General features: G+C 56.0%; 1 protein-coding gene across 10 annotated transcripts in view; it reads left to right on the top strand.

Moving 5' to 3' along the window:
- The window catches only part of CNTFR (ciliary neurotrophic factor receptor), a 209,881-nt gene extending 199,170 nt beyond the window's left edge, over positions 1 to 10,711 (top strand). For 9 of the 10 annotated variants that reach the window (XM_074813720.1, XM_074813718.1, XM_074813722.1 and 6 more), the window contains 3 exons: positions 6,408 to 6,588; positions 8,444 to 8,588; positions 9,489 to 10,711. In XM_074813720.1, coding sequence (XP_074669821.1) covers positions 6,408 to 6,588; positions 8,444 to 8,588; position 9,489 — 327 coding nt within the window. In that variant the 3' untranslated portion in view covers positions 9,490 to 10,711. Of the gene's footprint in view, positions 1 to 6,407; positions 6,589 to 8,443; positions 8,589 to 9,443 lie in introns of all 10 variants that reach the window. The other variant, XM_074813719.1, reaches the window with a different exon arrangement.
- Positions 10,712 to 13,892: the final 3,181 nt, after the last annotated feature.

The following is a 13,892-nucleotide window of genomic DNA, read 5'->3' as shown; positions in this document are numbered from 1 at the left end:
GCTGCTTTGCCTGCACTCCCCCTCTTTGCAAGGCAACCTTGGCAGGGAGGTCACCCTGAGTGAGCTGGGTTACAGCTTCACGCCTGGTAGCTTTTATTGCGGCACTTCTCTCCCTTTCCCTCCCAGCCGCAAAGTCAGTGATTAAAAAAGAAGGGAAAAAAAAAAAAAAACAACAAAAAAAACACAAAAAACACAAAGAACTAATAGGTGGGAGCAAAATGTTGAGGCTGTAATAGTGTTGCTCACAGCTTGGCATGGGATGGACAGGGCTGGAGCAGAGGGTGCCTTGGAGGATAGAGGTGGGAAATGCTCAGAAATCACCTTTGCAGGGATGGAGCTGGGCTCGGGACCCTTGGCTGGCACTGTCTGTGTGCTCTCAGTCCCCTTGAGAACTGCTAGTGACCTAAAAGTACTGAGCTCCCAGCAGGATTGGGCCTCCAAAGGCAGCTGTAAAGGTGCCACTGAGCAGCACCCGTGTGCATACGCTCACCTGCATGCTTGCACAGCTGCATGCAGGTAGGATGGCACCAGCAAGCTTAGCTTTCCCTGCCCACATGCAGACCATGCCAGGCCATGCCCGTGCCCCATGATGCCCATGCACAAGCTGCACCCATCTGCTTTCACCCCCAGCCGACTGCATCAGCGTGGTAAATGCATCTGCAGGCAGCAGATGCCAGTGTCGGGCAGGGTTAGAGCTGGTGCTGAGTGCCCTGAGCATCCCCAATCCCATCCTCCCTGCAGCCACAAGCGAAAGCAATCTCTGCCAGTTGTCACTTGGCAGGAGGGACAGTGCATTCGGAGAAAGAGTCTCATTATTAACGAGCTTATAGCTCCGCTTTCAAAGATGCTCTTTATTTTAAGTCAGAAGGGAGCCGTTCAGCCGCATCTGGTGTGACACAACCCAGGCTGCAGAGGAGCCCTGTGATAACTTGTCCTCCCAGACCGGCAGCAGGGCTGAGCTATGTGCAGCAGCAGCACAGCAGCCTTTGCGGGGAGCAGGGGTGACAGCAGGGACCACAGCAGACCCTGCTGGGCCCCTCCACTACCTGGCTGGCAGACAATAAGGGGGCGGGGGGCGGTGGTGTCATTCACTTTTCCCAACCTTTTAGTTATTCCAGAGTCAGGGCAGAAACTTTTGTCTGGTGTTAGCCCAGCTGATTCCTGTGGTGCTGCAGAAGGAGGAGGTAATGAATGTCAGACCTATTTGCTCTCCAGACATGGCTTTGAAAGGGAAAAAGCAAAACATTTCTTTTCCACTTAGCAACATCTTTTCGTGGGCTGCAGTGGTTGTTTGCAGCGACCCTCCTGCACTTCCCAGTGGCAGGGTGACTTGCTTGGGGGTTACTCCTGCTTTTGGTTTAGCCTGTTCCCCATGGCAGGTGGGATCCTGGCCACTTGTTGTGGGGAAAAGAGTCTGTGAAATTGAGCCCACTGGGGCGCCCTGTCCCCTTCCCAGTTCCCATTTCCCTCATTATCTAGGATAAGTGGGAAGCATCCGGAGGTGGAGGAGGCCACGAGGATGTGAGGTGCATGGTGGACCCAGGCTGCATGCTTATGAGGGGTTTCCTTCCACATTCCCCTGCTCACTGTGGGTGGCACCGGCTGTGTGAGCAGATCAACTTCACCCTACAACAGCCAGGGTGCTCCTTTTATTTTGGGGAAGGCAGGCTCATCCAGGCTCAACACAACATCTAGAACAGGCACATATTCTCTGTCCTGGCATGCACAGAGGTGGTGCATCCCTGGCATGGGACTGAGGGGTGCTAGTCCCCTGGCAGGAGATCCCCTCCTTCCCACACCAGGAGCCATGCTGGGGAGCAGGAGGTGTCAAGGAATGGAAAGCAGAACCACTGCCACCACGGGGGAGCTAGCAAACATATTTTCATGTGGGATGCAGAGAAGGAGGCATCTGATCTCCCCTTCTCCCCCCCTGCCTCCTTCCAACACACACCCACCCCCAGCCTAGCTGCTGGGGCAGGGAGAATTGGGGTTTTCTTCACCCCCATCCCCTTCCAAAGGCCATTTGGCCTTCAGACCTGCCTGTGCCTCACCTCGTTCACAAGTAATTGCTCCCTGGTAGTGCTGGACCAGGAGCAGAGCCCGGGTGGTAACAGAGCACAGTGACCTTTTTTATTGCCAGGGCACCCTGGCAGGGTGGGCTGGGGGCAGCGGGAGTGGAGCGGCAGGAGTCCGGAGGGGGGAATGCCTTCCTTAACTCCTGCTGGGCCAAGTGCTGCAAGGCACTGCCACCAGTTTGCGGGCAGGGACTGGGACAAGGGCACACATGGATGTCCCTTGTTGGGGTGTATGGTGTGGATGGCTCATGTGGATGTTCCCAGGCTTCCAGCACATGTGTAGGGGGGAGCAGCACAGACAGGAGGAAAGCTGAGCACTGGGAAATCATCCCCTCCGCCTTCCTGGAGTGTGTGTCCCCATCCCATCAATGTGGCATCAGCCCCTGGGCTCATCCTGGTGTTTGGAGCTGTGGGTGGGCACTGGCTGTCCCTCGGCAGCCCCGTTATCTCTCCAAGCAGGTTGATGTGGGTATGTGGCCGTGGCAGGGAATGGGATCCCAGCCCACACTGTTCTCAGCAAGCTATCGGCTGAATTACTGGGTTCAAGGGCTTTTTTTCATTTCTCTCTCACTTTTTTTTTTTTTTTAATGCTAATAGCTCTGCATTGCACTGGCTACTGATCCCTCATTAATCTGGGCAGTGCTTCACAGCCAGCCAGAGTGACTTTTGGCAGGTGCACAAAGGCAGGCAGTGACATGCAGACCCCCCCCCCGGCCAAAAAAATTACCATGCGCAGACTTCCTCCAACTTTTGTCTCTGTGTGGCGGGGACGCGGATTAAGGAATTTCTCCCTCTGCCTTTGATGCTGGGTGTCCATCCGTCCCTCCATGACCTCCCCAGTGTCCCCCCTCTCCCTGGCTCTCCCTGACTGTGTCCAGTTGGACCCAGTCCCATGTGCTTTCCCATCTGCTGCTGCATTTCAGTGCTTAGCCATGGGCACCCACCCAGGGATTTTCTCACCCACCATGGCAAATATTGGATGTGTCCCCCAGCTGCCCAGCTCAGAAGTGCTTCATACAGACGTCATATGTGTGGAGAGAGATGGATGCTGTCATCTATGCCTTATCTTTTTGTCTGCTGTCTAAAGAGGAACTTAGGGCAGTATCCTCCCAGGTCCTACAAGGAAGGTCCTCCAGGTCCTCCAGCCCCCCAGGCAAGGCACAGCCTCGAACTCATTGTGTCTGCAACACCCCATCTGCAAACACTGAGCCTCAGGCTGACTGCAACTGGGGAGAGGCAGAAATTGCTCCCAATGGGAAGCAGTCAGCTTGGAGGGCTCTTTGGGCTGGAGAAAAATGCTCTGGATGGAGCAGCAGCCTGGCTGGGCCAGCAGGACCTCAGCGGGGCTGGTCTGCCTGCAGCCTGATTGCTGCAGGGATCAGGGAGCAGCCAGGGGGCTCAGAGGATGCTGAAATACCTATAGAGACCCACTCACAAGCCAGATCTTCCCAAGCCCTGTGCTCATTCCCTGCTTCCAAGGCAACCCCAGCCCAGTACAGGCCAAGCTGGAAGAAACAGGCTTGCAGGGGGCTGTCAGCTCACACAGTGATATTTCATTTAGTTTAATTTTCATTAGGAATTAATGAAAAGAGTCTGTCACCTCTGAGGACCCTGATCTAGCCTGGGCTTTGCTCCTGGGCTGAGGAGGGCTGGAGTTTGGTGGGGTTGGTGGGATGGGTCTCAGCCAAAACCCCCAACAGGTTGAAGGATGCACAGCTGTGTCCTGCAGGAGAGACTGGCATCCTCCTCATCTTCTTTTCCCCATCCTCCCTTCTGCCCATACTTCACAGGATTTAAGTTTTCACCTATCCCATAAGTGAAATGGTCCAAACCCCTTTTCCTGCACAATGGGCTGTGCTCAGCCCCGAGATGGGAGCAGCCACCCCCCTGGTATAGACTGTGTTGAGGACCTGTGAGGTGCTAAACAGGACTGCTCTAAGCCTGACCCTGTTATCTGGACAAGATGTAGCACCTGTGACCCCAGGGATGGGCTCTCAGCCTCCTTGGTGTGCTGGAAACTCAGGGAGACCCTGCACAGAGCCCCACCAGGGTCACTGGGCTCATCTGCGCCCCCTACCAGGCTCCCTCCAGCCAGGATCTGACCTCGGACCCCCTTAGAGGGCACCCTGGATAGATGCCCCTGTGCCAATGGGTCAGACCCAATGGTGAGACCTGTGGCATGGTGGGAAGGTGTCTCCTGGATTGTAGGGACAGACTCAGGCACCAGCTGTCGCAGTGCTTTGGCTAATGGTGGCTTAAGGTTTAGGCACATCTCAGCTTGGCACAAGCCCTGCAGTGAAACCCCTGGTATCCCATTTGCATGGTGCGAGGAGAGACAGGAGTCGGCCTGTCCCCATACAGCCCCAAAATCTGCAGTGATGAGATGGACGCACACCTTTCTCTGCGCTGCTCCCCTGCTGAGGTTTGGTAGCAGCTTCACACCTTGCGGGCAGCAGGAGGCCCTTTGCTCCCTGACGGCTGGTGGGGGGGACCGGCCGGGTCTCCAGATGTGCTCCAGATGTGGGGCTCCTATGGGCTCAGGCTGGGCAGCACGAGCAGCTGGGAGCGCAGAGCCCAAGGGCTCCTCTGTGCCAGGCAGCAGGCTGGATGCAGCCCTGGGAGGGAGTAGGGAAGGAAAGGCTCTCACCTGGAGCAAGAAAGCAAAAGTGCCCGCCTCCCTGGTAGGGATGCCCCAGAGAGGCTGTAAAAGCTGGGGAGGGGGTTGCAGTTTGCATGCCAAAGGAATTCAATTTGTGCTGGGGTGTTACACATGCTGTACTGGGGAGACTGGGAAAAGGCTGGGTCTTTCTCAAGGTGGGTTCCTGCTTTTCGGGTACCCTTGCAGGCAACGGGGTGAAATTAACCATGCCGGCCACTGGCTGGGCCATGGCATGCATCCCTGGTGTGCGCACCATCCTGCGTGCGTAAAGCCACAGTGCCAGGGCATTCTCGCCCTGCAGGTGCGTTGGCCCAGCTACCCCCGGGCACCCCAACAGTGTAGCTTCTCTCTCGTTGGGCTTTGGCATGTGATCAAGGACCAGGCAGAAGTTTTCGGCTTCATCTTGCTCCTTTCATTGAACTGAGTTCTTAATAAAACTCCCGTTTTGGTGCTCCCCAGGGCAGTAGAATCCTTTGCCTGACCTTCTCCAGGGTGGCTGGGGAGGCGTGGAGGGCTCCATGTGGGTTGTGCCATGAAGTTCCCCCCACCTGTGAAATTCCACTTGCTCTGCTTGAGCATGAGCCCCTGGCTGAGCACCAGTGCTCACAGATGGGCTGTGTCAGGCCCACACCATCCCTCATCCCCCCAGCATCTTTATTATCAACATGTGTCTGGAGAGAAGGTGGTTTGTGTCAGCCAGGGCACGGGGGAAGGACAAGGGATGCCCCACATCCCCCCTGTGCCATGCACAGGCAGTGCAGGGGGGGAATGAAGCTAGCAGCATGTTGGTCCTCAGCCTTCGAGACTGGGTGGAGGGTGCAATGCTCCTGCCCTAGTCCCCTCCATGCCCTCAGGACCCTGAGGCCAAGCCTGGCTCCATCCCTGGAAGGTCAGCGGGGTGCTGAGCCCTCCTCTTCTATCACCCGTGTGTGTTTGCTCACTGGTGGCTGTGCAATGGGGGTGTGTTTCTGCTTAGCACCTGCATGCCCCTGTGCTTGAGCTAAGCTTCAAGTGGATCAGAGATCCCTGGAAGCTGTGGACACGGTCTGGGGTTAAACCATTGCACCAGCAGTCACATCCCCAGGAGGATGGCAGGACCTCCTGTGGCCCAGACATCAGTGACAAAAGGACAGAGGGAATTTTTCTAGGAAAGACAGCTGGACACAGCTTGATCCTTGTTCAAGGGCCCAGCCAGAGGGACGCAAGCCAAGCCAGTGGGACACCGGCAAGCAGAGGATCAGGGTGGACAGAGGTGTGCTGGTAGGGGAAGTCTCCTCCCAGCACTGGCAGTGATGCCCAGAAAGTGTGCGCACACCCCAGCTGCTGCCCTGGATGTCCAGCTCCCAGCCAGCTGCCCTAACGTGTCTGAGCAGAGCCTGCCCGCACATCTGCTAGTTTCTGGTGACCTCTAGAGGAAGCTGCTTCACTCCAGCACCATCAGTTTGGGAGCAGAATCGGGTCCCACCAGATCTTTGGCTTAGCTGCAGCTGGAACATCCTCCCCCTGCATCCTGTCCTGGGCTCATGCCTCTGCCCAAAACCCCGTAGCACTTCCCAAAGTCCTGAAAAAGTCTCATTATCATCCTCTAGCTGAGCTAAACACGCTGACCATCTTACACCTCCCAGTGCCGGGGCTTTCTCTGACCACCCTCCCCTCCCCGCTGCTGCCCTCAGGTCGAGCTGTCAGACGGGACATCACACACCATCACGGACGCCTATGCTGGCAAGGAGTACATCATCCAGGTGGCGGCCAAAGACAATGACATTGGAACATGGAGTGACTGGAGCGTGGCCGTCCATGCCACCCCCTGGACGGAGGAGCCCAAGCATCTCACCACGGAGGCCCAGGTCACAGGTGAGAGCCCCCAGTACAAACAGGCTGTGCCCACAGCAGGGGGGAACCCAGGAGTTCTGGCTGAGGGTTCCCTCTGTCTAGCTCCATACAAGTTTCAAGGCCAGCCGAGGAGATCCCCCCACCCTGAAGGGGGGCTGCAGCCTTTCACCCTCCACTTTGCCCCCACCCATGGCCCTTGGCAGCAGGTGCAACTGTGGCCCAAGGATGCTGACTCAGCTTGCCTGCCTCCAGCATCCTTCTTGCCAGGATTCTTAGGGTATGACAACAAAGCTCAGGGATGATGATGATGATGATGACGATTATTATTATCATTTTTCTTCCCTGGAGCTCTGCCCCCCTCCAGCCCTCCCTCTCCAGTCCTACCCCCTCCACACCTCCGACCCCACACAATGGCTCGGAGTGATGCCAATTCGAAATAAAAGCCACAAAGTTAACAAGCCTCTGTTTCTAGGAAAGAGCTGGGACTGTGTCCAAATGGGCGTTGTCAGCCCTGTGTTTCCCAGAAGGGCTGGAGCAGACCCTGCGCCGGTTCCCCTGACTGGCACCAGCAGCGGGGCGGGGGGGAAGCACTGGTGTGCAGGCAAGCAGTCAGGCAAGCAGGCAGGCGGGCAGGCAGTGACCAGGCTTCTAGTTGGGGCCATGCATGTGAGCTGGCCAGATGTGCATGTGGGGAGGGGTGGTGCTCAGTGCCCCCACCCTCCAAGCCCAGCTATGTGTGCAGACCCCAGCACATGGGTGCAAGCTGTGCTCTGCCAGAGTCATGATGAAGCTCTGTAGGTCCTGGTGATTGTCCCTGCATGGAGATGCGGTAGATGCAAGCCCCGCTGCCAGCAGGTGGAGGTGCCCCTACACAGAGACACTGCCCACCTTGCAGAAACAGCACCCAGTAGAGCACCTATTCTGGGTGTTCTAGAGTTCAGGCAGCAGTAGGGAATTGCAGCCCCTCATCCCCAGGGGGATGAACTCCCCCAAGGAGTGCAAGCACACCTGCAGCAGTCCTGGTGTCAGGATTTTGGGTTTGCTTCTATACCCAGCTGCATCGTACTAAATGCAAATACCACTACCAATGGCACCTGACTGCTCCCTGTGCAGGCACATGCATCTCCATCACACATGTGTCCCTTGCACACATGTCCCTGTGCATTCATCAGGCTGCAGCCATGCAGGACTGATGCGGGACACTCTGGCTCCGGGCTGAGCCTCACCGTGACACCTCAGTGGAGTCTGAAAGATGCCAAGACAGAGCCGCTCTGGCCCCCAGCATCCCCAGCATCCCTCTCTCCAGATTGTCTGGCTGGGGTTACTCTGGGACCCTCTGGATGTGACCAAAACTGCCTTAGCCTGACTGCCCATCCAAGACCTTGCTGCAAACCTGCAGCCCTCCACAGGGCTGACAACCCATCTGGTCCTGTACAGAGGAGGACAAGCCCTGTGAGTCAGCCCAGCAGCCACAGCCATGTCTGGGATGTTCCCTGGTGAGCAGGGGATGCTCTCTGCTGAGCACTTGTGGCCATGTCGTCATGACTTCTTAGCCAAAATTCCCACAGACCTGATGCACAGAGCAGCCCAGCTGGGCAGGATTGGGACCGGGAGGGATGCCCAGCTCTGCCTGGTGGTGCAAGGATCTCCGAGCAGTAGGTCCCAGTGTCAGAGCAGGGAAAGTCTCATGGACCACACAACCCCATGGCTCCTCATCCCAGACCCTCAACTCAGCCCTAATGTGGCATGGCAGTGAGAGGAACAATTTGGGGACAGTATGTGCCATGTCTCCACCACTTGGGGAGTGGGGCTGGCCCTACAGGATGTGTCCCAGGGCACCCCAGCTCCCCTTGCCATCCACTCTCCCTCCCTGCAGAGACAACAAGCGCTAGCACCTCCTCTTTCATGCCGCCCCCCACCACCAAGATCTGTGACAAGGGGGCCGTGGTGGGCAGCGGGGCCGTGGCAGTGTGTTGGACAGCTGGACTGGTCTTGGCTGCCTATGGCGTCCTCTTTATTTAGTGAGTATCTCTCAAACTGGGGGCGTAAGAGATGGGATGTGGGTGCTGGGAGAGGGCAGGGATATGGGGACCCCAGAGGCTCCAGCATGGTTGCGAAGGGGATGCTCCAACCAGGCTGTGGGTAGAGGGCATTAAGAATGAGCCATTTGGGCTTTTCTTGCAGTTTTTTGTAAATGAACCAAATCTGGCTGCTTTTCCAGATTGGTGGAGATCTCAAAAATGGCTTTTTAAACATTTTCCGCAAAACCTGCAAAGGGGTCAGTCTTTGATGCCTTGTTCTCAGCAGCCCTCCCCTCTCCCCACTGCTGGTTTTTTAAAAGGCAAAGAAACCATGAGGAAATCTAAGGCCTTTGTGTAGTGATAGAAGAAGAATTGTCCAAGATCAGAAAATTCAAAGATGCATCTCAAAAAAGTCCTTGGTTTGGCTTAGAATAAAGCTGGCAGCCTGGAGAGCCCCAGATGCCCCATTCCACTCCAGACCAGGGCTGCTGTCTCATGGGTCCCCCCACACCATTTCACTGTACCCACACTGCATGAAGACTAGGGGATTGATCTTGGCAGCAGCCAGGTGTGTCACTTCGGGGGATAAAGGATGTGTCACCTGTCCTTCAGTGACCAAGGAAGAGCTATCACAAGGCAGCTCCCATGGGTGCAGGGTCCTTTGCTCCCCTCCAGCTGTGTCATGTCCACATGTGACATTAGTGGTGGCAATGGGAGCCAGGGGTGGATGGGCAGGGTCCAGTCCTGGGAGGAGGAGGTGGAGGTGATGGGTTTGGGCACCTGGGTTCTGGGAAGGGGTGAATTTCCCTGTGGAAAAAGGCCAAATTTTGCTCAATGTGTCCCCTTGGTGGCCAGGCATGGCTGAGCAGGACTGGTGACCCCTCTCCTCCCTGCTCGCAGATCCCCATCTGTCCATCCATCGCAGCCCAGCGCAGACGCCTTCTCACCGCCCACCGCCGCCGCCACCACCCCGCTGCCCCCTTACCGGGTTGAGTCTCTTATCTCTTCGATTTTGCACACGTTGAGGACGTATCACGCTTCTCGCCATCGCTTCGGAGGAGGACAGAGCCGCTGCCGTCCCCTGGGGAGCCACAAAATCCTCTCCCAGCCCGGAGCGAGGAGACGCACTTGTCCCCCCCATCCCTGTCCCCCTTTCCCCAGCAAGGCGAAGCGAGCCCGGGCACCATGCCACAGCTGAGGACCCCGCTCATACAGCTAACCCCCCCCACGCCAAAGACGTGCCCGCCGCCCCGCTGCCCACTCGAGTGACAGGGAGCGTGACGGTGCACTGAGAAAAGGGGATATGAAAATGGGGGGGGTGGTGAGGGGAATGATGCTCCCAGCTGTGTACCCCCTTATGGCAGAAGGGGGTTCCCCAAGGACCAGACTCGCTCCCCCAAGCTCTTGACCATGTGGCGAAGCTGGAGGGGTGCACGGGTGGGGGGTTCTTGGCCCCGTCTGAGGGGATGATGGAGAGAAGAACTGGTGGCTTTCACAAGTGTGGTGGAGAGCAAGGAGCTGGCAGGGTTTTAATGGAAAAAAAAAAAAGGAAATGAAATACCGATAAAATCCCCCTGCCCCTTGCTAAGCACCTGGGAGAGCTGTTCCTTCGGCTCCCCCTCCCCCCGCAGCACCCTGCAGGAGTCTTCGCCACCCCTAACCCCATCCCCACATCACCCCTAAACTTTTAACCACGTTGGATACAGGGAATCGCCCCCGTTGACGTCTTTGTCTCATTCTCCAACAAAAGCAGAATAGCTCTGCTGTTGCCTTTAGAGCTGGAGCCCTGCAGACCTGTCCCCTGCTGTCCCCTGCTGTCCCTGGCTGTCCCTGTGCCTGCTCTGCTCTCCTCCCCTTCCTGCCCCAAGCCCTGTTTTGTAAAGACACCTCCTCTTGCCCCTGCCTGGACCCAAGCGCAGTATTTAATACCGTACGTCCTAGTATTCCCACTGTTGACATGCTGTATTTGAATTTTTTATAGATGTATATATATAAAAAAAAAAATCAAAAAAAAAAATAATAGAGGGGATAAAAAAAAAGCTCACACCGAGACAATGCACACACGCGCACACACACACACACGCACCAGGAGAGACGGTCTTCATTAAACAATCATTTCATGATGGCTGCAGCTCTGGGTATTATTTCCCCTCTGGCTGGAGTGGGTGGGTTCTGCTGCCTGCTCCCACATGTGGTGCTGGCTGTGATGGGGAGGACATGGGAATGGCAGTGAGGGGGACACAGACATCCTGGAGCCTGCCCTGGGGCTTGAACCCATAACATCGTCTCCCCAGGGGCTTGGGAGGACCCAAAAACTGGCCTTCAGGACATCCTGAGAAGGTGCAAGGGGGATGCCCGCCCCTGGAAACCCCTGGTGATGTAAAGGGGATGGTTGTCACCACCCTGTGTGGCACCCACGCTGTGATGGGAAGGTGCCTCATGTCCCCATTCGCAGGCCCTTGGGGATCCCATGTGTCCCCAGGTTCTGACTGTACCCTAACACCTCTCAGCAGGCAGGAGGATGGAGACCTGCCTGCACCCCGCTGCAGCCCAGAGGCTGGAGGTGGCACGTAGTCCCAATTAATGCACTTTCCTTGTCTGATTAATAATTTCATGTTAGGAAAATGTCACTGGCCCAGATGCTCTGAATTAAACTTCCATCAGGGCAGGGCTCACAGGGACCTGGCACAGGGGCAATGGGTACAGCAAAGCACACTGTGTCGGGATCTGGCCTTCCCCATGTACCTTGCTTGTGAGCACCAACTGGGGCAGAGATGTCATTGAGCTGCAGTTCATCCCAGGGGGAAAAAGTTCAATTTTTTTAGCAAATTGCCTGCCCAGTACCCCAACAGCATCTCTCCAGTTGGGAGATGGGGGAGGGAGGGAGGAAGGGAGGGAGGGAGGGAGGGAGGGAGGGAGGGAGGGAGGGAGGGAGGGAGGGAGGGAGGGAGGGAGGGAGGGAGGGAGGGAGGTGAAGGAGTCACAGCCCTGGTTCTACAAAGCCTGAAGGCAGCACCAAGCCAGTCACTAAATCCCACCAAGCACTTGCTGTGATTTTAACCATACTAGGGCTTTATTAGAGGAGAGCTCAGTCCCATGCAGCCCTGCCTTCAGCTCAGCAGTGCTGGCAGCAGCACTGGCTTGGTTCACTGGTTAATGTTCCATTACCAGACAACATGCCTCAGTCATTTATTAATGTTTCATTAGTGTTAAAAACATCTGGTAATTAATTATGCACTAATTATGGATTCACAGTGCTAAAAGCCAGGGTAATCTACCATAGCAGATGGCTCTTTGGGTCAGGGGGAAGGGACAGCTCTTAGCAGAGATGAAAATGTCAGGCCCAGCCCTTGCCTGGGGGAAGCATCCCAGACAGACGGATTGCCTTCATGTCCACCCAGGATCTCCATGGCTCATCCAGAGGCATGCTGTCTCAGGTTATTAAGCAGAAGAAGCCTGTCCCTCTCAAGCTGTTTCAGGAACCCGGGGAGCAGTGTTTCCACTGCCCAGGGCAGCTGTATGAGGAGCCATCGGATAGCAGTGGCTTTCACACACAGCCCCGGGCACCCTCCAGCACCTGGAGTTGGCATGCAGCCTGCCGATGACTCCGGGATGCTGTTTGTCAGCCCCTCCACAGTGCCTGGCCAGATTAAGAGGCAGTCCATAATGCTAGGGGTGTCATAAAAGCCCACTCATGTAGTGCCCCAGAAATATTATGCACAGATGTGCAGAGATGTTTCAAACTGGGGAAGGTCCCAGGGGAGCATCTCTGCCAAGCAGAAAATCCATCCACTTAGCAGTATAAATCCATACAGGAAGAAAGAGGGAATTACAGTGCTCAGAGAGACCTGTGCATCACATAACCTGAAATCCAATACATCAGCAGGGCGCAGCGGGTCCCTGCATCTTCCCAGCACATATGTGGCAGTAAATCCCACCTTAGGTGTTGTTTTCGGCTGTTGCTGATGTGAGAGCAGCCTTGCACTGAGCTCCCCAGGCTCTGCAAGGAGGGATCAGAAGTGCGGCTGGAAAGCAGGAGTTATTTCCTGGCTGTGAGGCCTCGTAGAAAGCAGTAAGCCCCTTTGCTTGAGCGATGGGCTCAACAGTGGAGCAGGTCTGAATCACTGCACCTCCTGCACCCTTCCCTGAGGCGGGTGCCAGCAGAGCACTCTCCGACCCAATAGTCGGAGAAGCTCCCTGCTCCCACACCAGCCTCCCAGGAGCCTGAAGCTCCCAGGTGATAACCAGCAGCTTATTTATCACAAATTAGGCTGACAGGGGTGAGGCATTGGGCTTTCATGGGGCACCATGCTTTGGTGGGAAAGGAGGCTCAATAGGCATGGTGCTGTGTGTTTCAGCCGTGGCAGAGCATTAAACAGTCCCAGGTGAGAGCAAGGAGGCATAGGGGTGTGAAGACAGGCTCGGCTGCTGAGAAAGCACACTGATAGCTGCACAGCCAGACCCAAACACGAGAGCATCCTGCCGAGCCGGGTGGAAATGCTAGATGGGAACCATCGAGCCAGCTGGCAGAGGAGAGCTGCTGCTTATTTGCACCAGGGTGGACCTGGTCCCCAAGTGGCAAATGTCCTCCTCCATCCCAACAACAATGAGAGGTGGGAGGTGGAGGCAAGAGCAGCAGAAGCTGGTGGAAAGGTGATCCCCAGGGTGAGAGCATGAAGAGTGGCATCTGCAAGGGGTGAGGATGTAAATAGAGTCAGCTTGACTTGGAGGAGCCCTGACTCCTGCAGTCTTCAACCTGTAATGGTGCCAAGTCCAGCAAAATACAAGAGCCTACCCCAAACCACATGGTAGTGGTTCAGAAAACACCTGTCTCCTGTTCAGAAATGTAGCACTGGATGCCCTTAGCAGGTTATAACCTTCTCCCAGAACTTTCTTCCCCAGTGGCAGGATGGATGGTTCAGACATGAAGGTCCCACCATGAGGAAAGGCTCCTGCCTACTACCAGTGGTGCAGGAATGAGACCAGGAGTTTTGAGTGATTCAGCCACCACCACATAGAGAATCAGACAAAGCTGGAGTTGAGGTCCCTGGGGGTAACAACAGCTTGAGGCATTCCCACAATGTTGTAGGGCAGAGGCTTGTAGCAGCAAGAGGTGATGGATGGCCACAGCAGACTGCAAAGGACAGCCTTGGACCATCTCTTCCCTTGTTGGCTCCAGATCAGGACTTGATGCCTCTCCAGAAGAGGACGTCTGTTGTTTAAAGAGCCTCAAAGCTGTGACTTTCCTATTCCTCATGTTCATCCTGAATGGCTCAGCCTGTGCTCTGGCACTGTGTCCTTGAT

This window comes from Strix aluco, chromosome Z, assembly GCF_031877795.1.
Source record: "Strix aluco isolate bStrAlu1 chromosome Z, bStrAlu1.hap1, whole genome shotgun sequence".
NCBI lineage: Eukaryota > Metazoa > Chordata > Aves > Strigiformes > Strigidae > Strix > Strix aluco.
This window is presented reverse-complemented; position numbering and strand designations above follow the sequence as displayed.